Genomic DNA, 26,779 nt, shown 5'->3' with positions numbered 1-26,779 from the left:
TGTGTATTTTTCAGCAAACAGATTGCTGAGATAGCTAAGGCAATTTGGGGTAATGGATAACATTTCTCTGTTCTTGTCATCAGGTGGAGCAGTCTGATGGTCCAGATATGGATGACATTACATGTCACTTGTTAGACGCTTTTATCCAAAGCGACTTACATACTCAATACTGTGGGCAATCCCCACAGGAGCAATTTGGGGTGAAGTGTCTCAGGGACACAACGACATGCTGACTGCAGTGGGGTTTGAACCTGTGACCTCCTGATCCGAATACCAACTCACAACCCACAACCCACTGCACCACAGGCCTCCCTGACATAGCAGATGGACTTCCCTTGATCAGTGCCAATTCAACAAAAACCACGCTCTTCTGCCCAGGGAGGATCGCTGTTGTGCTTCAGGGTAACAGAGTTATCGAACTCCCAACATTGGCTTATGCATTTGTACTGCTTTTTGCACTGATCTTTACCCTGCATCGGAGTTACCCAAAAGACTTGGCCAACACCTTTGACTTTACCCAGAAAGTCTTGATGGGCCTGGATGAGGGGAACTTGAGGCCCAGGGGGTTGAGCTTTAAAAATGACCTTTTGGCAGTGTATTAATCTCACTCTATGAACAACAAAGTTGCACTTTAACAGTCATTACAGAGCATTGTATGTATTTTTATTTTACAACAAAGCATTTTTGAAAGTTTTGTTATTGGACTTTTGAAGTTGTGTTGAGCTGAAACTTGAAGGAGTAGATGTGTAAAAAATATATATATATATTATTTGGTAAATGGTTTATTGTCACGTAATAAAACAGTGATTTGCATTTAAATTGTCAGTGCTTAATAATGTATACTGAAAAATGTTAACTTGGGGATTTTGAGTTACAGTTACCTGAAAATATTTATGTAATCGGTTTCAAACTACAGACCAATCAGCATCCTCCCCTGTGTCTCTAAGATAGCTGAGAAATGGGTGTCAAAACTAATCACCAAACATTTAGATAAAGGTTTCACTCTACTCCACCCAATGCAGTTTGGTTTTCGACCCCTCCTGAATAAGCCCAGTTTAATCTGATTGGCTTGCAAGAAGAACAACGGAGCACTTTTGCTAACGTACTTCTCAAGCCATGGGTGGATATTCTTAGATAGTATAATCTGTAATTGGGTCATCTTATTTCACAGTTTGCAGGCTCCATAAACAAAAGTATATGCACTGAGTAAATGCGTTTTTTCACAATACGTCCCCTTTAAATCGTGGTGTAATGGTACATTTATGACATGTTATTACACTATCATGCTTGACTAATGTAGAATCCTTTATAGCATTTATATCAGCTGATGAGATCAGACAACTCAATAAAGGAGATATTACCTGAAATATCCCTGTTAACTCCCAGGGCCATGCCATCCCGCAGCCACAGCACCATGCCGTGGTACCCGGGGATGGTGCAGGGCAGGGTCACCGGGTGTCCCGCCACCACAACCAGGTCTGTGGGTTGTTGGGTGAACACCGCAGAGCTCCCTGGAAATGCAAAAACAGTAAACCCATTAGTCAAACATATACAATAAACACCAAATGACACACATTGCAAATTAGCTAGCAAGTGGTGAAGCCAACACAACATTAGCAAACTCAAATGTGGAGAAATGTAATAAAAACATATATGAAAATGACCAAAAACAATCTAATTTCAGATGGAACGATTCTACTGTTATGAAGCAATACTTTCAAATAAAGCATGCAAATTAGACCACAGAGAGCTGCAACTGAAATTGGAGCAAATCAATTGTTTTGTATCCTTAAGTGGTAAAATATTACTGTATTTTGTATAACTTGCTGATCTGTCATCCCCGTGCAGCACATAAATCAACACTTCATGTGTAAAAGCAGGTGTAACAGAAGTTTTGTTGGGACATGGGAGTGTTATTAACAACTCATAACCCAGTTTCAGAGGCATGTTGAAAGGCCCCCCGCTGGCCATATGTTAGGTCAGTAAATTGCCTGCAGCTACAAGATATCGTTAGCCCTGAAATTGCGATATTTTTTTACAATATTTGTTTTTATCAAATATTTCCCGCAGTTTTCTTTGATTTTAATCTCCAGGCTTCTCCTTTCATATTTAACATGTACATTCCAATACCAAGGCAAGGCAAGAGTCTTCAGCCATGAAAAGGCTCTGCGAGGCTCAAATGATAGATCTACCAAACTGATAGATTAAACAAAGTAGTAGTCAGATTGAAAGGATCACCTGATGAGGGTTTGCTAGATAGAAAGTTGGCATATCACCAAGATAATGAATGTTATCACCAAACTGAAAAGTATTTCCGTTCACAAGTGGATACCACAAATGCATAAGAATTCATCCTTTTAGCACCTTGCAAAGATTCCATGACTATATACTCAATAGATGTAGACCAACGTGGTGGACTGACAGTCAAACCAGTGCCTTTCTGCTGTCTTAAAGGGGACCTATCATGCAAAATGCACTTTTGTACATCTTTTATACATGAATATGTGTCCCCGGTGTTCCAGGGAACTCACCAAGTGTCAGAAAACACAACCCTCTCTCTTTTCCTCCATACCCAAATCTCTAAAAACGGGGCTGCAACGGATCTGATACAGACTGATACAGATTTGAATTATTTTCTACGTCACATAAGTGGTGCTCCGCTTAGTGGTCAATTCTCCACCTATCAGGGGAATGAGAGGTTGGGCCACGGCCGGCCATTGCCGCTCGAAAGCGCTGGAGACGCTGTAGTACATATGCCAGGCCTGTAAGTGGCGCTGTAGTCTGCCACAAAAGCAGCGAAGAAGACTTCCCTTGCATGGTTGCCATGGTTGCCCTTCTGTTTATTCTCCACTGTGGCTCTTTTTCTCCCTCACCGAGGCAAGCGTTTGCTCCCGCTGCTGTTATTCATTGCAATCCCTCCCTCGCTGTAATTCTCTCCGGTAGTCCACCAGCAGATGACAAACTCCCACCTCTCCGCCTCTTCCAAGGAACGAGGGGACCGTGCAGCAGAGTTTCAGTTAGATTTTTTTTCGCCTGTCAACATGTCCGTTAAAGTTTAAATCTTCCGGACAAAATTAGAAAAGTGCCGGTCAAAGGTCTTCTTTGTTATTTATTGAGCTTTAAAACAAATGAATAATGACTCTATATAATCATATAAGAATAAAACATGGAGGACGGAGATCTCTTTTTCTCCCCCTCTTCTCCCCGCTGCAGCCGAGCAGCTGATCTCAAAGCACTCTCCCCTCTCCTGCAGGGGGGCGTGGTCAGCTGCAGCTCACAGAATCAGCCCCCTGCAAAAAACAGGGCTGGAGAACAGCAAATAGAGCGAAATGAGGCATGGCTAAAATGCAGGATCTGTTTGGTATTTTGAAAAAAAAACTATATTTATATACTTTATATAGGTATGGCCCTACAATATATTGTTCAAATATAGCATGATAGGTCACCTTTAAAAGAAACCAAAACAGCTAAACAATTAAATAAGTAAATTACAAGGAGTACATTAAAGGTACAATGACCTTTGTGTAATGAAAAACGTATGCAATATCAATTATTATTCTTCTCCTGGCGAGCTTGATCATTTCTAAGAGAGGATTCTGCACACGAAGAATGTCAGAATGTTTCAAAACTAAATAAGAGCAAGGGGACATCAACTATTGTGAGGTCAGAGGCAAATACTGATGCAATTGACACATTTTACTAATCATTTGCTCTTCTAATTATGATAATACATTCCATTATCACTTCTATAGGAACAACCTTATCAAGTGGCTGTTTTAAATGTTTCACCTTCAATATCCCTGTTTAATCCTGAGATCCCAACCCTGTTGCAGCCAAGAAGGCCAAACAGCTGTTCCTGCTTTAAGGAAGTCATGTCTTATACGATCCAACAGTGATCCCACTGACTGAAGACTTGTGCATGATTCTTGGAGGATTCTCACATGTTGCTTACACATTGCAAGCAGTGCGGTCCACATTGCCCAAACCTTTAACAACAGGATCTGCAGCGCTGCCATGAAAATGAAAAAGAGACTTCTGCGATGCTAACAGGGTTCAGTTAGCTGTGTCTGCCATCAGTGCTCGAGGTAGAACATATAGAATGATGCGTACAATTAGATTTGTATTAGGGCATTTTTCAGACATTCTGGGGTTGGCTTGGTCCAACATGGTGGCCCGGTTTGAGCCGATCTGTCCATCTTTCCCTCTCAGCAAGCAGCAGGATCTCCGCTCACCCCAATTGGCCAGGGTGAAGGAGCAGTGGCAGCTTCTACCGGATCTTGTTGAGTTCAAAATTGAAAGTTGGTTGGATGCCAGCCATTAGCATGTTTGGCACAGCTCAGGGATTGAGGGGAGTTCTGAGCGGGCCCAGAATTGAGCTCGGCTGCCTGCATGGAGAACGGGTCAGGGCAGCAGCAGAGAAGGGGTCTTCAAAAGGGCAACAAGAGGAGCAAGAGCCAGGATAAGAGTATTGAGTGAGGAATCGCTGGGCTTCTAAATGTTTTGTAGTTATATTAATAATTCATCTTATTCCTTTAATTTGACTTTATTGTCTTTCTTAGTTGGTGATAGCCAAACACATGTTGTCATCCACTGAATAAAAGCTGATAGATTAGATAGTATGATGTTACAACATCACGTGTGAGGTTAATATAATTACCACATGCATGTAAATGAAAGTGGGGGAACAATTATTTAAGTAACGCAACTATCCATAGTCTTACAGTCATTGTCTTTAGCATTGTGTGATTGAAAATATGATGTTCATTGAACTTATCAGTAAGACCAATAAACACACAGAAATCAAATAAGTTGGGTGTGGCATTGACATGGACCTCTTTTCTAAAGAACTCAACGGTTTTTCAAGTGGATTTTCAGACTCAATTACTACCAAAGCTGCTCTATGAAGCCGTATTTTCTCTGTTATCAGTGAGTCATGGATGGTTGATTCATTCACTTGTATGCCCCCCACACATCCATCCATGAGCCAAAAAACACAATCAGACTAACAGTGTGTGGGGCTTTGATTTTCAAACCCTATGTATCTGAACAATCAAGCCTGTGACATTTTAAACAGGGGTTTGGCACACAAACATGGTACAGGAGATCAGCATGGAAGTAGCAAACAGTGTCAATGGTGATTCCAGTGGGGGGGAATCTATATATGTGCATGTCTGTGTCTCTTTCTATCAAACAGTGTTTGTACAGCTCTATGGGAGCGCTGTAATGTGACAATCTAACCTCGTCTTGCGCTTCGCAACAGTACGTTTGCACAGCAGGGCAGGCACTAATGGGAGGATGAATGGAACAAATGTTTCTCATCATTACATCTCCCAGCTTCTCTGTGGGGGACAACCATCTCAGACAAATCAAAATAAATAGATTTCTTTGCTGACATTTTGACCCCCCCTCCCCCCATTTGCCTGGAGGTGTCAGCCATTCAACATTGATTTGAGGCAACAGATAGGTGCTTTGCACAAAGATCGATTACACAGTTTTTGTCCAATAGTTGATGAAGAGACTGTTGACAGTTTAGATGTGAGCAATTTAGAAATGAACTACTGCAGCATGGTATTTCCTAAACAGGACAGCCACTTGATGCAGAATTACTCAAATGTAACCTGATGTTCTCAGCTGTGTTCTTTTTACAAAAGTGTGCAAAGAGTGGGACCCTTAATTAATTGTTTTTCAAAGTCAGTCGTGGGTAGAGCAGTAATTAAAAGGTAATTTTGAGAGTTGTACATGTGGTGAAAATGAATAAGGTTAAAGGGCATGTGGATGTAGAGAGTTAACACAGAAACAAGTACAGATCATCTGTTTCTGCTAATAATTAAATACAGTCAAATGCTAAAATACCTGAATGTAATAAAAACATTGAACCTCAAAGTCTTAATTAAGCCTCAGACACTATTAGTATGTTGCTTTCTGCCAGCCATTGATGAAGGAATCAAGGCTTTCCTTGGTGGATTTACTGAAACGCAATTAAGGTTTTGAGAGCCCCTTAATGCCCAGAAAACTGAAACAGGGATGAGGAGCATTTGGCAGCTTTATGCCACAGTGGTCCATGAAAGGTCTACTGGGGAGATGAACATGTGTTCCTTAAACAGCTTTAGCAATTTAGCTAAATAGTGCTGAGAGCGGAGAAGTCTCATTATGGTTAGCAGAGACCGCCTTCCTTTCAACTCTGTGGAGAGACTCAGCAAGGAGCTCCAGCACAGTAGAGGACAGTTACAGAGCTCTGCTTACTGTACGGCGGCATTCAACTCAATGTATTATACACACATGTTGAATGGGAAATGTGTTTGTTTGAGGGAAACTTTGTCAATTTTAACCAGCTATCGTTGCAATGTGTTCCATGTAAATCCGATCTCCTGTTTTCAGCTCAGTCAAATTAATGGAGAGAAAATATAACTCTGGATTCAGCTTTAGGTGCATATTCCAACTTTAATACCCTAATACGTTAAATAAGGGCTATAAGAGTGTTCATACTTCATTTACAGACGTCTACCCAAATCAAGGGGAAAAGGCTTTTTGGGCCCCAATGATGTCACGGACTATAACATACATGCGGTAACACCGTTTGGCCACTGTGATAATTTGCTTAATTGGCTGTTCTCTCTTTGCACAGGAAGAATTGGCTCTTCCTGTGGGCTTGGAGCACCATATATTTTACAGATCGTGTCCCAAGAAGAATCTACTGCTACACTGCTGTACTAAATCAGCACATGTTAAACACACCTGCTAAGCATGTTAACACCATGCATAGACTATAACACCCCTTGCTGTTAAATACCAACCAACTGTGCAATATATTTATATAGCGTTAATAACTGTGTAATATATACCTGGCTGCTAAATCCATAGAACTGTTACAAGATGTGAATTTTGAAAATGATGTAACTTTTTATTTGTTATTATATGTTTTATTATATCATAACTTAGTACTTTTTAATGCATAACATTATGTAACATTAAAGGTGGGGTAGGTAAGTTTCAGAAACCGGCTCGAGATACACTTTTTGTTATATTCCATGGAATGCTCTTAACATCCCGATAGCAATGAATATCTGAAGTGCTTTGACAAAAAATCCATAAAAAAATGTCATCTGTGGAAGCTGTGGAGCTGTAAAAAGTACAACCAATCCGTTTAGCCAGGCCGGCTAAACGGATTGGATTGCCGCCCTGTCTGTCAGCCTTCCATCTCGTGCACGCACAAATGTATCTCGTGCCGTCATTAGGCGTGCATTGCAGCAGTACTTCAATGACTCGCCAGCAACAGGCGGCCACTTTCACCAGTCTGCTGACGTCATGTGCGCGTTCATGTGTGTTGGAGGAGGTGCTCTGTAAGGAAGTCTGAAGGAAGGGGTGGATTCTTTTCGGCTGTGTACTTTCAAATTTTAGTGCACTCGAGCCGGTTTCTGAAACTTACCTACCCCACCTTTAAGCTGTCTGTGGCTCTTTTTTCTGCTGTAACTACGTACTTTTCCCCTCTGTGGGACTAATAACGGTATTCTGATTCTGATTCTGATGCATAGCAGCCTCGGCAACAAAAGTTTGAAAGTTGGCGTGTGTGGGAAAGCACATTAATGACAGTCACATTAATGTGCTATTTTTCATCCGTAAATCCCTGGACAGATTTTGTAAGTCCTAAAAACAACACATTTAATTTCAAGTAAATACAATCAAATAAAAACATGCAACATACATTAATGGAATACTTAAATGAAAAATGTAAAGACAGAACAGTAAAACAAAACAAATACAAAATCTGCATCTACTATCAACGCTCAGGAGTAAAATTGGCGTCTACCAATCAGAGGATCAGTGGTTCAATCCCAAGCACTTGTACTTAACATGCAAGATACTTGAACCCAAATGGCAACCGTTGTATGGTATTGAAGTGTTTGTGAGTAGCTTTGGATAAAAGCATCAGCTAAATGACATGCAATCTCAGAATATACCCTGTAACAGTGACAAAGTGAAGACATGTTAATATTGACTTGCCTTTCTGCCTTCCATGTTATCACTGCTCTGACATGTGAATCACAGTTGATCTAGTTGAAGAAACTAAATCAAACAATAATGGACAATCATTACAGTTAACTTAAATGGTACACATACAGTCCAACATGCTGTGAAATGTGTGTGATGAAATCTGATCGTATGCCGCCTCGCATGCTGAACTGAGAGAGAAAAAAAGTCCCTCTAATCTTCTTTAAAAATACAGTGTGTTACAAACACAAAACACTGTGTAATGAACTCCACTGGGTCCCCCCTGTAGAACATTAAATGGTTTGCTACTGTATGTTGCACACAGGCCTTGGTAGATAACAATGTGGGTTACAAACAAAGACATCATGTGTAAAATTGTCCTTCCTTTCAGATCTCTTGAGTTTCTCAGTTCCCCGCATTGGAAAATAAATGTTCTTCCCCGCCTTCAAAGATGGTGGAGGGTAAAAATGGATCTAGAAAATCTTTGATTCATGGATTGATCCTTCTTCTGTGTGAACAAAGAGCTTTCAAGCACAGCCTAAGGCAACCGTTTTTGTTTGTTTTTTATGGGTGAGGGGTAGGTGCGTAAAGTCGCTTTTTATTATTCTCTCAAAACACATGACGTTCACCAAAGACAGAAGAGCCTCCCCAACGTCTCATTTAGGTTAGATTTAATTGTTTTTTAGGTTAGTTATTTATTCATCTTCCTGGAGCACTTCCATGTTTTTCTTCCAAAGAAACCACTTTGCTCTCTTCACAGAAAACAGTGCTTCACAGAATTTATTTTAAGCCTACCTTCAATTCTAAATGTAATCAATGTTTTTGAGGATTGCATTTGTTCTTGGTACGGGTAAGTGGAGCAGGGTGGACCCAAATGAAGGTCACAGGAGCACTTAACAGAAGAAACTTTGATGCAAGCCTTGATCCGGTCAAGGCAAGGCAAAACAGAACTTCCAGATTAACACACACAAGGATCAAACAGAGACTACGAGAAAACAGCACTTAAATATACTCTGAAAATAAGTGAAGGGTTAACTGCAGGTGTACAGGAGGTCAGGTGATGCAGGGCTAATGGAGGACAGGACAGACAAGTAAACAGGCGGGAAAACACAGGAAGTAAAAACAGACATGATACAGATGACGAAACTCAAAATAAAACACAAAACACAAAAAATAAGATAATGACGACTCTGTGGACTTGGGAGGAAACTTTGAGTAGTACGTTTATCCTTAAGGGAGAACAGTTATAAAACTGAACACTGTATGTATCTAGCTTAACAACATTAGTTTCTAATGAACTCAGTGAAACCACAGCAAAACCAGCTGTTAAAGAGAAAGAAAGCATGGAGAAAAGAACAGGGGCTTGAAGTGTCAGTCATAACTGTGATGGAAGTCATAAGGCGCGTTCACACCAAGTACTTTGCCGTACTTACACTGAACAAAAATATAAACGCAACACTTTTGTTTTTGCTCCCATTTTTCATGAGATCAACTCAAAGATCTAAAACATTTTCTATTTACACAAAATAACCATTTCTCTCAAATATTGTTCACAAATCTGAAAAAATCTGTGATAGTGAACACTTCTCCTTTGCCGAGATAATCCATCCCACCTCACAGGTGTGGCATATCAAGATGCTGATTAGACAGCATGATTATTGCACAGGTGTGCCTTAGGCTGGCCACAATAAAAGGCCACTCTGAAACGTGCAGTTTTGCTTTATTGGGGGGGGTCTGGGGGGGTCCGAAAACCAGTCAGTATCTGGTGTGACCACCATTTGCCTCACGCAGTGCAACACATCTCCTTCGCATAGAGTTGATCAGGTTGTTGATTGTGGCCTGTGGAATGTTGGTCCACTCCTCTTCAATGGCTGTGCCAAGTTGCTGGATATTGGCAGGAACTGGAACACGCTGTCGTATATGCCGATCCAGAGCATCCCAAACATGCTCAATGGGTGACATGTCCGGTGAGTATGCTGGCCATGCAAGAACTGGGATGTTTTCAGCCTCCAGGAATTATGTACAGATCCTTGCAACATAGGGCCGTGCATTATCATGCTGCAACATGAGGTGATGGTCGTGGATGAATGGCACAACAATGGGCCTCAGGATCTCGTCACGGTATCTCTGTGCATTCACAATGCCATCAATAAAATGCACCTGTGTTCGTCGTCCATAACATACGCCTGCCCATACCATAACCCCACCACCACCACGGGCCACTCGATTCACAACATTGACATCAGAAAACCGCTCACCCACACGACGCCACACACGCTGTCTGCCATCTGCCCTGAACAGTGAAAACCGGGATTCATCCGTGAAGAGAACACCTCTCCAACGTGCCAGACGCCATCGAATGGGAGCATTTGCCCACTCAAGTCGGTTACGACGACGAACCGGAGTCAGGTCGAGACCCCGATGAGGACGACGAGCATGCAGATGAGCTTCCCTGAGACGGTTTCTGACAGTTTGTGCAGAAATTCTTTGGTTATGCAAACCGATTGTTGCAGCAGCTGTCCGAGTGGCTGGTCTCAGACGATCTTGGAGGTGAACATGCTGGATGTGGAGGTCCTGGGCTAGTGTGGTTACATGTGGTCTGCGGTTGTGAGGCCGGTTGGATGTACTGCCAAATTCTCTGAAACGCCTTTGGAGCCGGCTTATGGTAGAGAAATGAAAATTCAATTCACGGGCAACAGCTCTGGTGGACATTCCTGCTGTCAGCATGCCAATTGCACGCTCCCTCAAAACTTGCGACATCTGTGGCATTGTGCTGTGTGATAAAACTGAACATTTCAGAGTGGCCTTTTATTGTGGCCAGCCTAAGGCACACCTGTGCAACAATCATGCTGTCTAATCAGCATCTTGATATGCCACACCTGTGAGGTGGGATGGATTATCTCGGCAAAGGAGAAGTGCTCACTATCACAGATTTTTTCAGATTTGTGAACAATATTTGAGAGAAATGGTTATTTTGTGTATATAGAAAATGTTTTAGATCTTTGAGTTCATCTCATGAAAAATGGGAGCAAAAACAAAAGTGTTGCATTTATATTTTTGTTCAGTGTAGTTCCCAGTACTTAGTTCATCGGAACTCTTTAGTTCCTGGAACTAAAGAGCAGATCGCGTTCACACCGGAATAAGTCCCTGAGGGAGGATTAGGCAAATGAAGCCGCTGACGTCACTTCTTCTTCTTCTGCTTTGGGTTTACTGGCAGGCCGCAAACAACTTCACGGCGTATACTGCCACCCGCAAGTCCCCGGAGTTGGAGCCTTCCGAGTAAATCGCCATAACGCCGACATCTCCTCATATCCACCGCTCCCATGTTTTTTTTGGTGTTGCCATAAGTTAGTCTCTCTCCGTTGGTGCGCTGGGCTAATGCTAATGCTAATAATGCTAATGCTAGCAAATACAATGAACTTTTCGGAGGTTTTACGGGGCATGGTTTGCAATTCCCCAGCCAATCAGAAATGGGAACCTTTTTCTCCCAGGAAAGTACCTGCTCACTAGCAGGGACTGAAAAGTGCATATTGTGTTCCAACAGAGAGGGACATGTTCTTCTTTGGGTCCAGATGGAGGCCCCTATATACTGTACTGTATATTGATCACATAGTTGACAAAGCTGTTGACATCAGTCTGTTTTGCCTTATGTTATTGCTCTGCTGATATGATGCTATCTCCTTCAGACCTTCTGTCAGTGACTCTTTCTGCATTAACAAAGTTAAGGGAAGTGGCGGAAAGTAGACTGAAGTAGACATACAGTTCCAAACAGAAGAAAGGCTAACGCAAGTCTTAAAGACAGCTTCAAGACTTCTCAAGATGAATGAATGAACATCTCACGTCTATTTATTATTATTTTCTTATAGATGTTATTATTGAATGAATTGACTATCAGCATTATCCTGCACAATAATCAATAACTCACCTTAACTTTTCTTTTGTTAAGTATGAATTATTCTAGTTCATGTTCAAAAATGTATTGTTTTCATTCTAAAGAAAATATGTTGTTCTTGCATTTGGTCAAAATGTTTATGAACTTAGCTAATGTGTGTATCCTATTATGGTCATGCTAACAAATCTATTTGAATTGAAAATAATTGAATGAGACATTTTGAGGTTAAAACCGAGAGGTGGAACTAAAAGCTAATCTCCGTTCTTCATGATTAAAAACATAATGTAGCTCTAATGTTATCTCTCCCTTGACAAAACTCAAACTATCACGCACATCTATTCGAGGAAATATTCAATTAACACATTATCTCCATGTTCGCCTCGATAAGTAACTGACAACCCATCTTTAGTAGTTTATTTTGTTTAATCTGTTGTCGTTATGGAGAATCAATGCCTTTAGATTTTACTGTTAATGTGATAAAATGAATTATTTAAAGAATAAAGTATTTATAATCCCCTTTGCTAAAAAAAAATCCATTCAATTACATTTGGAACACATTTATTTATCCTAGCAATGGCAATTGTATAAAGCAGCTCATCATCTTTCTATCATGTTCTTTAAAAATACTTGATGGCATTCAAATACAACTTTTGTGACATTTAACTTACATTTTGATTTCCTGATATGTTTTCATTAATTTCCTTAGATAATGGCATGGTGGAGATAATTCAGCCTTTCTTGTATTAAACCAACTCTAATTCAATGTCACCATTATTAAACTCTGGGTGTCATGTGGCATAACTTCATTCAAATGAGATACATGACGTGAACACAATGCACCATCAGCTTCACACTTCAGGGACATTTGGTTCCGATTCCTCTGAAATGCTTTTAAGATATGCAGTTGAAATCCTTACTGCGAGCCATGCTCAAGCAGCTAATGGAATCAGCCGTTTCAACACCTCTGTTTCCAGTGTTTCATTCATGTTTGTGTTTATTTCCTGGGCCTTTTGATGGGCAGCGCACAGCAAGAATGCTGGAAGGCTTTTTGCTGGGTCTTTTGTCTGACCTCAGCTGTCAACTTGGGTGCACCGGTACTTTCTGAAAAGAAGGAAACGGGCGAATGAGGATGTGGAGAGTTGAGGCTGCAGGTAAACAACCCCCACCCCTAAAATCCCTGAGCTCTGCCCATCTCCCTCTTCTTCTCTCCCAAAAGCTCCTTTGTATCTACTCCCCTCATGCTCATCTTCCTCCTCTGCATGCCCCTCTGTTCTTGCTTCTATCCTTAAGGGAATATGGCCTGTGGCATTGCCAAAGGCCACTCTCTAGCCTTTTAAATTGCCTCGCCTCTCTGTAAACCATTGCAGGTCTGAAGCTCATGCAAAACCAAGCCCTTGTGAATCAATATTTGTGCATGCATACCTACTGTGTTGATCCCAATACATTTTGTGTTGACATTATTACAAAGGTAGTTGTCAGATGCTTCTCACAACATGAAGAAGGTTTTTATTATGGTTTGCGAAATATCATGCACGTTCAGTGTTATCACTGTGGGAGAATGGCTGTCAGGACATGAGACTTCCTGCAGTACAAATGTATTAAAGATTCTTTCCCTGGCCTTAAAGTGCTTAGCTGTGCCCCTTTGCATGAGCTAAAAGCTTTAGTTTTTGAGTATTTTGTTGTTGAAGGAAAGTCTGCCTTTGCTATAGCTTCTGCAGGGGAAGTGGAGGAGTGCCTTGGCAGCTCTAAATGGTTGAACTTTCCACATCTCTACAAAGCTCACTACCCTCCTGTGCCTGGAAAGATAACTCATTTCAAAAGCATCTATATTCTGTATAGCCTCACAGCAGCTTCCCATGTAATCTAAAGGCAGTGAAAGGAGATGGTTGCGCTAAAGGAAAAAGAGCAAAAAAGTGGGAACAGAACCGAAAACATTGCACCACCAGAAAAAAAGGCTTTGGTGCTCCGATGTCTGATCGTCTCACTGCCAGGAGGCACCTCAGCAGCCCCATCAGTGATCCCTGGAAATGAGATGTAAACATGCGAGGCGGAGTGAGAAGATCAACGCGCGCTGATTCGCGCGCTGATTCGTGGGGCCCGGAGAGACTGCCAGCTGGCTAACATAACCATGGCAGGTGGTAATTGCCATAATGAGACTAAGGTTGGGTTGAGACACCAGTAAAGTAGCGCGTCCCGTCTCATTAACAGCGCTGTTGTTCAGACTGTCAGACAGGGCAAGGCAGGCAAAGCAATTAGTCTGGGACCACAGGGAGGAGGACGAGCAGGAGAGTGATACACTTTATGTAGTCATAAGATTTAGTCAAAGAAACCACTTCATGCAATGGTAAACCATAGTGCAGCTGCAAAGATTGGTGTTCATCATCATTATCTTTGGGATGTATTTGTTTATTTGACAGGTGCATTGAAAGGCTTATTAGCTGAGTTAGCTATACGCTAATTTACATCTGCAGTCCCTTGGCAGGAAACAGAAAATAACATCTCTGTTCAAAAAAATAACACTGTTGTATAAAAACATAATTAAGAGAAATATGTGGTGCACCGTTCTCACTCCCTCCATTATCTCCCTGAAATAACTCATGTGTTTAACATGACAGGGTTGGGGACAGCTGGTTTTCTCTTCTGAATTCAAATAAAAACAAAGTTTTGGCTTTCAGAATATTAAACTATTATTGCCACATTCAGATAATAGAGGAAAATGTAGAGGAATTACAATAGGCGTTGTGTGTTGTGTGTGTTTTCATCCTGAAAAACTAAATAAAGGATCCAATTCCCTTAGAAACAAGTTAGTATCAATATGATTGATGGATAGGGTGACCAGGTGTCCCTTTGTGCGGGACTGCACAGCATTTTATCATTTTTCCAGTGTCCCACAAATTGAGTCGATGTTCCATTTGATTGACAGTCGCTCAGAAAGTCGAAACTTGGCTTTTATCCAATGGTGGTCTAGAAAGCAAGAGAGGGCTATTACCATTAGCTGGGTCAGATGTCAATCAATCAGACCAATCAAAATCAGATTTTCTTTTCATTCGCGCATTGGAGGTGAATACGATTTGAAGCAACACTACATGTGAAACTCACAAGAGATGCTGGGCCCATAAAGAATAAAAGAAAAGAGATTACAAGAAGATTACCAAACAGAGAAGGTAACAGCGGCTGAACATAATGAGAGCAGCCCGATGAGCCAATAAGGTTTGTTATAGAGTAACAACATTTGTGTACCGACCATGAGCTAATCCAGTAGTGGGGGGCATGTGGGACAGTGCCCAATAAATATTAAATCTTGAGCCCTATCTTCAAATATGAATGATCTCCAACATTTAGAGATAAGAAGCTATAATTGCAGATATATCTATAAGTACATGTATCTATTCTGTTGCTTTTGTGTTCGTGTTATTGATGAATTAACTTATGTGCAAAATTGAACTACCATATAACATTTTGTGAGTGCCATTGGACAAAAGAGATATCATTGGAAAGCTAAAAACGGTGTTCTGTGTTCCAGTGTAATTATGACTGACTGTAAAGGAGCAAGCCACATTAGACTTTTAGGGTTATCACGATTTTGATTGGTCTAAAATGTACCTTTCAATCATAGGTATCAAGTGAAGTCTCCATATGGCGACATCATGCTTTGATACAAACTGAATGAATGAGGAAATAAAATGGAGTGGAACAGACAGAAAAAAACTCTGGGTTTGTTGAATAGTTACCACGGTAACTGACCTAGAGCTTTAGTTACCTCTTTTCTGGAACTGAAACCTCTGATAGCTCAGACTTAGCAATCTCAGAGTTTTCACTTGATGATTCATAATGAGATGTGCGAGTGCTCTTGCGTCATTATTTATGGGTAAATAATTGCAGTGCTAGATTTGAGGTTGTCAGAAGTTGGACACAGCAGTATGACTCAATCATCAATCAAAAAACTATGAATTTGGCTTATAATAAAAAACCATAATCTATTATCCATTACTCTCATGACACAGTGGCTTAGCAGTGCATTTGCACAACAGCTGTGAAGGAAACTCTCGCCTCAAATCAAACTCCTGATCAGATATCGGAGTTGGTAATGCTCCACAGTCATGGAGGAAATATTTGATTGCTTTGTCAAAGCTGCCACAGAGATGGATAGCATTGGGACAAAGCTTCAGATACTCACAGTCTTCCTGCAGAGCTGAACATTATTCCTCTGCTGCGAGGCAAGATGCACGCCCCCCCCACCCACTCCTTTTTCTTCTGGGCTTTCCTTGGCTCCATGAGTCACAGGTGCACGCATGCAGCAGAGAAATCAGGTAAATGTAAGCCCTGAGCCGATGCTTTGGGAATCACTGAGACTCATTGTGACACATGAATCACATCCAGGCATACCTTAGGGTGACGCCTCACAATTGGTGTGACTGCATTATTTCTGCCTGCCAGAGAGCTGCACTGCTCAGGGGTTTTCCTTTCTTAAACCTTTCTACTCCTATAGTTAGATACACAGTATGTATGCAATCCCATTCCCATTTCTCTGTACTCGAAAGTAGTGAGTCACACGCACGGCTCTCCTGCATGGCTAATGGAGTTAATCAGAGTTGGAAAGGTCGAGTCAGGGAAGATTATGGCCTACTCTATTGTTGAATGCCTGACCTTATCAGTTCTAATGTACCACTGCAATTGTTGTTGTCACCTCTTCATTGAGGTAGCAGGAAGTGGGCAGGTTGAAGCGGACGGTGTGAATTGAAGCTGGGGGTTCAGCAGGGCACAGAGCTGTTTGTAAAGTGTGATGACCCACCGAGGCATCACGATGATATCACTGACAAAGCTGTGATAAGACTGGAAATGTAAAACATAGCTTATCAACAAGCTCCATATGTATCTGTCAAGATAATGTATGGAAAACAAGGTAAATACACTGGCAGTGAACGTTCACAATGAAAGTTAGATAGACAGCTTAACAGTCTACAGCATGGTAGGAGCTGTGTGAGACCGTCAAGACTTAAATTAACAAGCAAATGTATTTTTTTTTTACTTTAGCAAAAGATGTGAGGTAGATGTAATAAATTATTAAAATGTTTTAAAAAAAACTATTAATAGTTAGGCACCACATGGGAAATGTATTATTTATCATTAATTTCACGTTCAAGTTCACACTTAGCTTTGGAGGTATTTGAACATTTACAGAGATAAATTACTTACATTTTGATACACAAATTATGAATCCATGATCATCAAAACATTCCCGTCATTGATCATTTTCATCAAGTCATTCCCTCAAAAGTGTGTACATAAGTCGAATATTACAAAGTTATTCTGTTGCTCCTGGGCAGCCAATGGCAGTTGCGTTTGAGTAGTTGAATTCATCACCCCAGAAATACTCTGACGAGGGTCAGAGTTACTGGATCTGCCAGTAAAATCTGTGAAAATATCTTCTAGAACTTTGTACTGCCGTTCAATGAGAAGGGAATTATTGAGAGCTACAATAGCAGAGAACTGGAAGTCCATCTCACAATCACCAATCACCAGGCACAGGTAAGTGCAATCCATTTCAAATATGATTGTGATGGCTAATGCCGAATAAAGCAGAATACTTGTGCTGTGGACTTTTGCCTGGAGCCTCTTAAGTGTCAGCAGGGCGGTCAGGCGGGTTAAGTAACATGTCCTCCTGAGACGTGGGCACAGCATTCACCCTGACACACCTGACCAGTTATGAGCACGCTTTCTTGGATAGAAATGTCAAGACTTGTAAGCACACAACCTCGACATCCCCCTCCCTTGTCATTCCCTTTCCACAAATTACACAAACACCGACGCGCGCACGCATGCTTGTACACACACGGAAGAATAAGTCCATTTGCCCTTGTCTCACACAAGGTAGGTAAGACAAGGCATGTCATAACCACACTTGTCAGTTTCTCACTAACCATGCTTGTCAGTGAGCCTGCCCTTGCTTCATTAAACAATCCTCTGCGGTGAAGTAGGCCGTGCAGCAACAACCAGCACGGAGCTCCGAGTGGGGGGTGTTAGGAAGGGGCACCACCAATCCCAAGGATCCCCCTGACAAGCTCATAACTGTTAGTTAAGCTCTATTCAGGTGGGAGTACGCCTAACAGGACCTGGAGTCATTTGCAAAGACTGCTGACATAATCAGTGATTTGTCTGTGATTGTTTTTTAACGTATGAACATGAGCACAAAGGTCCATTGACATGTTAGAGTAATCAGATGTTACTGTTACACAGTAATGTTATGTAACATGCTACTTTTTGTTCATCAGTAATTACATTACAGTTACTAAGCAGGAAATGATCTTGTTACCTGCTTTACTTTAATGTCTTCCACTTCTACGCATAACGGGAGGACAGAAAAATAAACCGAACGTCCCTTTTCCCTTGTGCTACACTCACAAGTTCATGGATAAGGAGACGGAGCAGAAATGTCAGAGTCACATAGCAGAGATACATATTGAGCAACATATAGGTAACGGGCAGGTGGCCACCATCAGAAAGGAAAACTTTTGCAACAAGTGTTATCCCGAGAAAACATGGCTGATGTTCAGAAGAAGAGCAGAAAACAGACGTCTATTGTTCAGTGTTGTCCTTACTAGATTAAGGATTCATGCTGATCTGGGCTTCATTGAGTTTCAACTTTATATTTGTATTTGTCATTTGATTTATGGTGCATCTCAGGTAATTTGGAGTAATCCAAAAGTAATTTCAGCAGCAGAGTAACTAAGGCATTACTTTTTTAAAAAGTTTTCTTTGAGTAACTATCCTATACTAAAAATAACCTGAGAGTTGTGAATGTTGCTGATCAAAGTTGCACTTTATTATTAGTGCAACTTTCTTTTCTTTTTATTATGGAAATAGAGGTATCAGTGTAATCTCTGCAGTGGAGGTTTGAAAGCTCTCTGGCACTAACTTCCCAATCTGCTTTGTAAATCCAGAAACAACGAAAGATTAAGTCCTAAATATTTGCATCACCGGTGATTTTGTAATATTCATTATCTCTGTAAATGTGTCTCATGGAACAAAAATGTTAGGTTGTAATATGTGAGTTATCTCCTTGTAGTGCTACCTGTGTGCTAATGAGCCTCAGTGCAGTAATGAGTGGGGGGCTTTCTAACAGGGGGTCTATGTTCAAATGGGTATTTTTCTTAAAAGCACGCAAATAGCAAAACAAAATGCTAGAGTTTTTATTGTAATCATTGATATTTGTTGTTTATAATACACTCATCAATCCTTTTATTAGAGAGTAAGAAGAATGAAGGCTACGGAGGAAGAGTAAATGATTCACTGGGGGTCTGTATAAACCCTTCATTTGAAAGCGGGGCTGGTATGCTAATGGGAGCTGCAAATGAGCAAATTAGGAACCTCGTTTTGGTGATTAACAAAAGCTCAACAGTCCTCAGGTAATCTCACAATGGATTGTGTGTAGCCTCAGACGTTACCCTCTTTTAGCTCCATGATAACTGCTCAAGTAAACCACGTTCAATTTAGATCCCATATAAAACAACAGAGAAATACATGACAGAGAAAACAAAAGAGAAAAAGTCACATTTATAATTGATGATATCAAATTAATTAGGTTGGGTTGTGTTTTGAAGGAACATTTTGGTTTTAACATGAGCACAGAAGATGAACTGAAAAGCAAGATGGCTCCAGCAGTATATCAGGAACTGTAATGCTGTTTTTCACAGGGAGTCGAGGGCTTGTCACATTCAAGATATACACCTACCACTGTTCCAGATGGACAACATGTTGACGTCATAAAGGGTCAGGAAGGAACTGTGTCTATTGCAAACAAACAGCCAATATAAGGAACATTCTTATCATTTTAATAAATATGAATAACTTATTATAACCGTCAATGATAGAGACTCACTCAATGCTGTCAAATAAATATTGAGTCTAAAGGTCAGTTCTACTTCCTAACCCTAGTTGATCCAAAAAGATACACTGAAAACTGAAACGTTGACTTTAATTACATTTAGTGTTTAATGTAATGTACGTAAAATATATTAGGTTCAGTGTAATACTATTGCTTTCAACTAACCTAATACAGTTATGTGAAATATGTTGACATAATACACGTAATTAAAGTTAACAATAGGGGTGTAACGGTACACGTACCCGTACCGAAATTATTCGATACGGGCACTTCGGTTCGCTCCCAGTGAGCTGTGGTGTTCCACAAGGAAGCATATTAGGTCCGTTACTGTTCCTAATTTATGTAAATGACATGTCATCAGCATGTGACTGCAACTTGTTCCTGTTCGCGGACGACTCAGCCCTGCTGGTCTCTGACAGGAGCAGATTGCAGGTTGAAAAAACCCTCAGCTCCGAGCTCGGCAGAATCTGCACCTGGCTCGCCGATAATAAATTATCATTACACCTGGGTAAAACAGAGTCCATTCTCTTCGGTTCGAAACATAATCTCAGCAAATCCGACGACTTCTCAGTTGCAGTGGGCGACATTATTGTCACAAGTAAGAAGGAAATTACATACCTAGGATCTATTCTTGAGGCAAACCTCTCCTGTGACAAAATGGCATCCAATGTAATAAGAAAAGTCAATCAAAGAACTAGATTCCTATACCGGATCTCCTCTCTGGTAAACAAAAACACCCTGAAAACTCTGGCAGGAGCACTCATTCAAGGGTACTATGACTATGCTTGCACGTCATGGTACCATAGCACCTCCAAGGCGCTAAAAATAAAACTTCAAACATCGCAAAATAAACTGGTCAGACTACTGCTTGACCTTTCATCTAGAACCCACCTCACCTCTGCCCACTTTGACAACCTAGGATGGCTTAGAGTAGACGACAGAGTACAGCTACTTGCAATGGGCCTGGTCTACAAGATCCACTACACCTCTATGGTACCCATGTACATGTCAAAATTCTTCCCAAAGGTCAAGGAATACCATGATCATAACACCAGAGGGAGCTCCACAAATCATGTGAAACCCAGATTTGGCACAAAAAAGGGGGAATACACGTTTCGCAATTATGCCACATCAAGGTGGAACGCTCTTCCCACAACTGTAAAGGAAAGTAAAACTATACTTACCTTCAAAACCTCTCTTAAAGAGCACCTTCGGGGGAGAGCATTGCAAAACTGGCCCCGGTAATGGTACAAATCTCAACCTGTCGTTCAATGGACAGCTTCCCCCCCCATCTATGTATATACTCGCATTTTAGACTCTGTTACTAACTGTATATCTGTAGACTTGGTATGTCTTAAATGTCCGGTTAGGATGTATTAGAACGAAATCTAAAATGGAAATTGTAAATAAGCCATCTGTATGTCTTATATGTCTTATATGTCTTAAATGACATGATGAATTGGAAATGGGGGACTCTGATGTAAACAAGACGAAAGTCTTTCTCTGGTCTGCATCCCCTTAACAATTGTATGTTTTGAGCTGTACTGTACTGTACCCAATATACAAGCTGTTAATAAACTTTTCAATCAATCAATCAATCTACCTGGCTGTATCTGCTACCTCTGTCCCTAGAGAGGGTGTTCTCCACAGCAGGAGACATTGTTAGTGCCAGCAGATCTGCCCTTTCAGCAAGCAATGTGGACAAGTTCATCTTTCTTTAAAAAAAACATGAAAATACAATGACAAGCAAGTCCTAATGTCAAACTGGCTGCTTAGGTGCTAGTACAGTCCAGTTCAAATACAGATTATTTCAGTTCATCGAAATGCTGCACCTTAATGTTTATTTTATTATATTTTGTATTTATTTGAGTGAATACATTATTCACAGTTTAATAATAATTAATAAAAAATATGTTATGTTTTGTGATAATTTTTTCTGCTGTACTGAAAACGTACCGAACCGAACCGTGACCTAAAAACCGAGGTACGTACCGAACCGAAATGTTTGTGAACCGTTACACCCCTAGTTAACAATTCAGTGAACAGTGACGGTACGTCCACACGGCAGCGTCGCGTTGAAGCTTGCACGTGGGCGTGTCTGGCGTACGACCAACAACCAATCACATTAATCTCCCACCCCGGACACACAAGCATGCGGTTTGATTGGCTAGAGCTTGTACTGGCATATGATTTGATTGGCTGGCGCTTCCGTCGACGCTTGAAAAGTTGAACCTTTCTCAACTTTCGAAGCGAGCAACGGAGGCAAAGCGATGTGACGGAACCACAAAGTGAATGGGAAGCGTCTCCGTTGAAGCATGCGACGCTGCCGTGTGTGGACGTACCGTGAAGTGGTAGAAATCTGGATTTATTTCATGTAAAAGACCTGATCAAAATTGGAATCTCATCAATCTGTCACAATACCAATCAAAGGTGCAACACTTACAGCCAAACATGTGTTGAGATACTTAAAGTGCACAATAAACCAGCAGGAGAGGAACATCTTAAACCTGTAGCAAAGGCTGATGCTAATTGACCAGCAGATCAAAAAGACAGAGGAAGCACAAGTGGCACTGCTTGAGTTCAATACAAAATTGGTCTGTTATTTCATGGACATCTAAGAAAAAGAAGAAAACGTTCTTTGTTGATCCCTGAGGGGAAATAATATCTCTTTCACTAATTTTACATGCAAGACCCGAAATACACAAAAAGGACCTAAACACAAGCAGAAATAGATATATGTCCAATCCAGTGGGCTGATTACTGACAGGCGCCCAGAGCAGTTGGGATTCAGTTCATGTCTGCGGTTCCCAGGATGCTAACTGGCACTTATCAGTTCAGTGTTTGTACCTGGTCTGTGCAGGGACATGAACCTGCGACCTTCTGGTTCCCAAGCCAAGTCCCCACTCACTGACTGGGCTACCCACAGCAGCCTACATTGGCTTTGCATGTGACGCAGAGTAAATGGCAATGGCTGACATGCAGGGTTGGGAGGGTTACTTTAAAAATGAAATCCGTTACAATAACTAGTTACAAGTCAAACAATAACAATTACCTTTGATTGATGGATTAATGGGCATTCACTGTAAAGCCCCCTGAGACTATAGGGTGACCAGGTGTCCTGTGTTGTGCGGGACGACACAGCATTGTTATCCCACAAATTGAGAAGATGTCCCACATTTGATTGACAGTCTGAAACTTGGCTTTTATCCAAGGCTTTTTATAATACAATATAGGGCTATCACCATGTCGATCAGTGTCAGTCAATCAACAAATAAATGTATTTACCCACCGGTGTGGCTGATGGAGGGCTACTCCCAGAGAGGTTTTGTGACATTTTCAAGGAGGTGAATACGATTTGAAGCGACACTACATGCTACACTCACAAGAAATGCCTGGCTAAAAAATAAAAAAATGGATCTATTGATACATTCCTATGGATAGATTACCAAATAGATACGGTACAGCAGCTGAAATACCAAATGTTTACCACACAGTGCAGCACTCACAGTCCTACAGGTCAGCAGCCTGTGGTAGTTAGCTAGCTCCGGCAATTATTTCAGACTCCAGAATTTGGGCTGTATAAATATAATATGATGGATTTATTGAGATCATTAAAAAAAAGAAAAATAATCAATGCTTATTCACATGCGTATGGGTATCTGGAGTGCCAACCAACCCACACAATAACAGATTATAAAAACCCACTCAGTAATTAGTACGGATTAAATAGCCATTCCGATTTGGCTCCCATACAGGTTGAATAAAATATATGGCCAAAGCATCTGTACACCTCCATCTACCACTTCAGGACTACTCTTTCAAAAGATGACGCATGGAACCTGAAAACAAGCTTGATGTGGCCCTTTTAACTCTGGATTAATGAATAAGGATAAGAAGAGTTTAAAACTGAGCACTTTGGATCCCCTGCATCATTTTAAAACTCAGCTGGGTGACATGCTGTTTGATACTCGTGGTACCTGTCTCTGTAAATAGAGTTTGTAAACTGTACCCTGTACATTATGTTGTATGTCATCCTTATTGTTGTTCTGTTGTTTTTATGTTACATGTAACTAATGTCCTGCAGGTCACCCTTGAAAAAGAGATCTTTTGATCTCAAGGGGCTTTCACCTGGTTAAATAAAGGCTACAAACAAACAAAGAGAAAACAACAGGCGTTAGCAATATTGCTATTTCCAGCAAGAACACATTTAAGTAGTGCACCCCAATGCAAATACTTTTTCTGTACAGATCATGTGATCTGATAGAACAATGCTGCATTGTGCTGGAGATGACGTCAGAGACTAAACTAAATGTACTTCAAACTGACCTCCTCATTCTAATCACTATCTCCTTTTAAACGAAGAATTGCAAAAGGTCCCGAAAGTCAATAGCATTCTATATGTTCCTGACAGAACATATAGAATGAACGTTACTTTATGTTCATCTGAGCGTCATCCCATTTAGTTCATAACTCATTCATGTACTGTGACTCATAACAATTATAATTCTTTATTTTTACAATCTCTTCCCTTTCCACTTTCACTTTGTTTTTCAATTATTACAATATTACAGCTACCTGCAATAGATTGAAAAGCATAAAGAAATAAGAACCTCATGTTAAACTTTGCCTGTTGCAAATAAATGAAATCCAATGAAAATGTGTTAGAATAAAAGTTTCCGTCCATGCTTATTATAGGACTCTTGAGTAGTGTGCAATATCTTTGTGTGGCAGCCATCAAAGTCAGAAACATTTTTTAGAATTTTTGAAATCCTTTAAAAGGGTCATTGTCATGTCTCCTACCATCACTTTTCTGTTTGGCCTCCATCTTCTCATGACCTCAGATTTTCCAATCACACATAAAAGCAGGGAGAGCAGTAGAGCTGTTCTTTGTGAATGGATGGCACAGCAGCCCACCACCACTGATCCCAGCAGCACTATGGGCCAGTTGAGATGAGGATTTTTAGCTGATCAAAGTCAGTACATTCTCCCTATATCCTCTCTTTCTCTAACCAAGGAAGCCCAGTCTAGAAAATCAATATCCTTAGTGCATCATCAATGAATGAATGATCAGCAGTGGCATTTGATATCTGTCTCATCAAATCATCAGTCGCTTTTCAGTTGACTTCAGAAGCTGTGGAGTGTTATCATCAAAGGCTGAATTTGCTTTAATATCATTAACAAAACCCACTGTTTCTTTGTTTGATATGGAACATTGTTTTCATGCTCTCAGTTCATTTTTTTGTTCTTGTATTCACTGCTGAGACACAACAGAGCAGCGATTAGTATGCTACCCCATTGTGCTCATTTCCATTTGTTTTCAGTGTTGGTGAACCTCCTACAACTTTGAAAGCGTCGATGGAGCGTTTGAAAACTACCTGCTGGCTCTGGCAAGGACTCGACTGGTGCTGCTGTCAAACCTCCTCCTGCAGTGTTTCCAATGCTCCCGGAAAACACAAACACACCACAATGTTTAACAGGCGTGTACATATTCTGTTGTGCAGAGTAAATGTCATGGCTGGAAAAGAAATCACCAGAGGAGCCCTGTCAACTGGGCTATTGAAACGCTCCGTTGTGAATGGATGTGATCTTATGTTGGCGTGCAGCTGTGGTGATAAGTGCATGATTCGTACATGAATAAATCATGGCAAGAATACAAAGTAAAGCATGAGAGGAAAGCAGATCCACCTAGCATCCAACAAAGGAAAGATTTTTAATTTATTAATTGGTCCTTTGCTCAGAAAGCATTAAAGAGGGCTTGACTCCTGAGGGCCACAGGTTCCAATCTGGAGAGAGGTGGGAAGAGTACTCGCTATTGTACTCAGGTAAAAGTAGAAATACCAGAGTGTAGGAATACTCTGTTAAAAAAGTCCTGCATTCGGAATGTAAACGAAGAAAAGTATCATCATCAAAATATAGTTAAACTACCAAAAGTAAAGTATTCATTGTGCAGATTGGTCCATTTAATAATATATATGATATGTTTTATAATGATTGATCATGAAAGTGTTCTCAAAGCTGGTAAAGGTGCAGCTAGTTTGAATGACTTTGTATACTGCAGGGTAGCTGGTGGATTTACTCCAGGTGGAACTAAAGTCTGATTCAACACTTGATTAGATTTCACAGTTGTAGGGAAATAGAAATACAAAGTAGAAATGTAAATACTCAACTAAAGTACGAGTACCTCAAAATGGTACTTACAGTAAGTAAAGTACTTGAGTACATGTACTTAGTTTCTATCTGTACTGTCAAATGTAGACAACATAAGATTAAGCCATTATCTTTAGAAAAGAGGGCTGGATTCAGTGCAGAAAGAATGCTCAACATCCAGAATTGTGTTCCTTCAGGTGGGATGAAATCAATGAATAATTAATATGTGGTCAATATCATGACAGAGGAGAGGGAGGTCACGGGGAATTGCTCTGATGATTTATTCCTGAAGGCTAAATTCATGGCAGTAAAACATAAGGTACTTCCAATCAGCATAGCTGTATTTTTTCGCAGGATTTGCTTTGTGTATATTGTATTCCTTATCAGAAATACCATCATCATGAGCGCCATAATGTTCATAAATTCCTCTTTCTTTACTCAGATCCCACTCTGTGTTTTCCTTCTGAAATGAATGATTCACTCATTTGTATATATTGTTTAGGTGGTCCCGTGAGGATTTTAAATTCAATTTAAAACGTTAATTATTCTGCTTACTCAAATGTCAATTATAAATTGTATATTGTATTCAATGTTTACATTTTGTGATGGCTGGACTAGCATAATATACACTGCCTTCAATTCTGTATTTGTATATCTATATTGTGTATTCAATAAATATACTTGATATTGAATTTGTTGTTGTTTCCTTTTGCTATGAACTTGTCTTTAAAACTATATTTGATGAAACCACGATTGACAATGTGAATAATACATAGTGTTTTAAGTTATTTCAATTGAGTACAATTCTCTGTAACGGATAAACGTGTTATGTACTGTAGGTCGAAATGGCTTGTAATCCAATCCTG

General features: G+C 40.6%; 1 protein-coding gene across 3 annotated transcripts in view; it reads right to left on the bottom strand.

Moving 5' to 3' along the window:
* Positions 1-26,779, bottom strand: part of kirrel3a (kirre like nephrin family adhesion molecule 3a) — a 362,627-nt gene that overhangs the window by 190,387 nt on the left and 145,461 nt on the right. For all 3 annotated transcript variants that reach the window (XM_034226819.1, XM_034226821.1, XM_034226820.1), the window contains exon 2: positions 1,362-1,511. In XM_034226819.1, the coding sequence (XP_034082710.1) occupies positions 1,362-1,511 (150 nt within the window). The remainder of the gene's footprint in view (positions 1-1,361; positions 1,512-26,779) is intronic.

The sequence above is a fragment of the Gymnodraco acuticeps genome, unplaced genomic scaffold (assembly GCF_902827175.1).
Source record: "Gymnodraco acuticeps unplaced genomic scaffold, fGymAcu1.1, whole genome shotgun sequence".
NCBI classification, from domain to species: domain Eukaryota; kingdom Metazoa; phylum Chordata; class Actinopteri; order Perciformes; family Bathydraconidae; genus Gymnodraco; species Gymnodraco acuticeps.
Note: the sequence above shows the minus strand (reverse complement) of the source record. Positions and strands in the feature narration are given on the sequence as shown.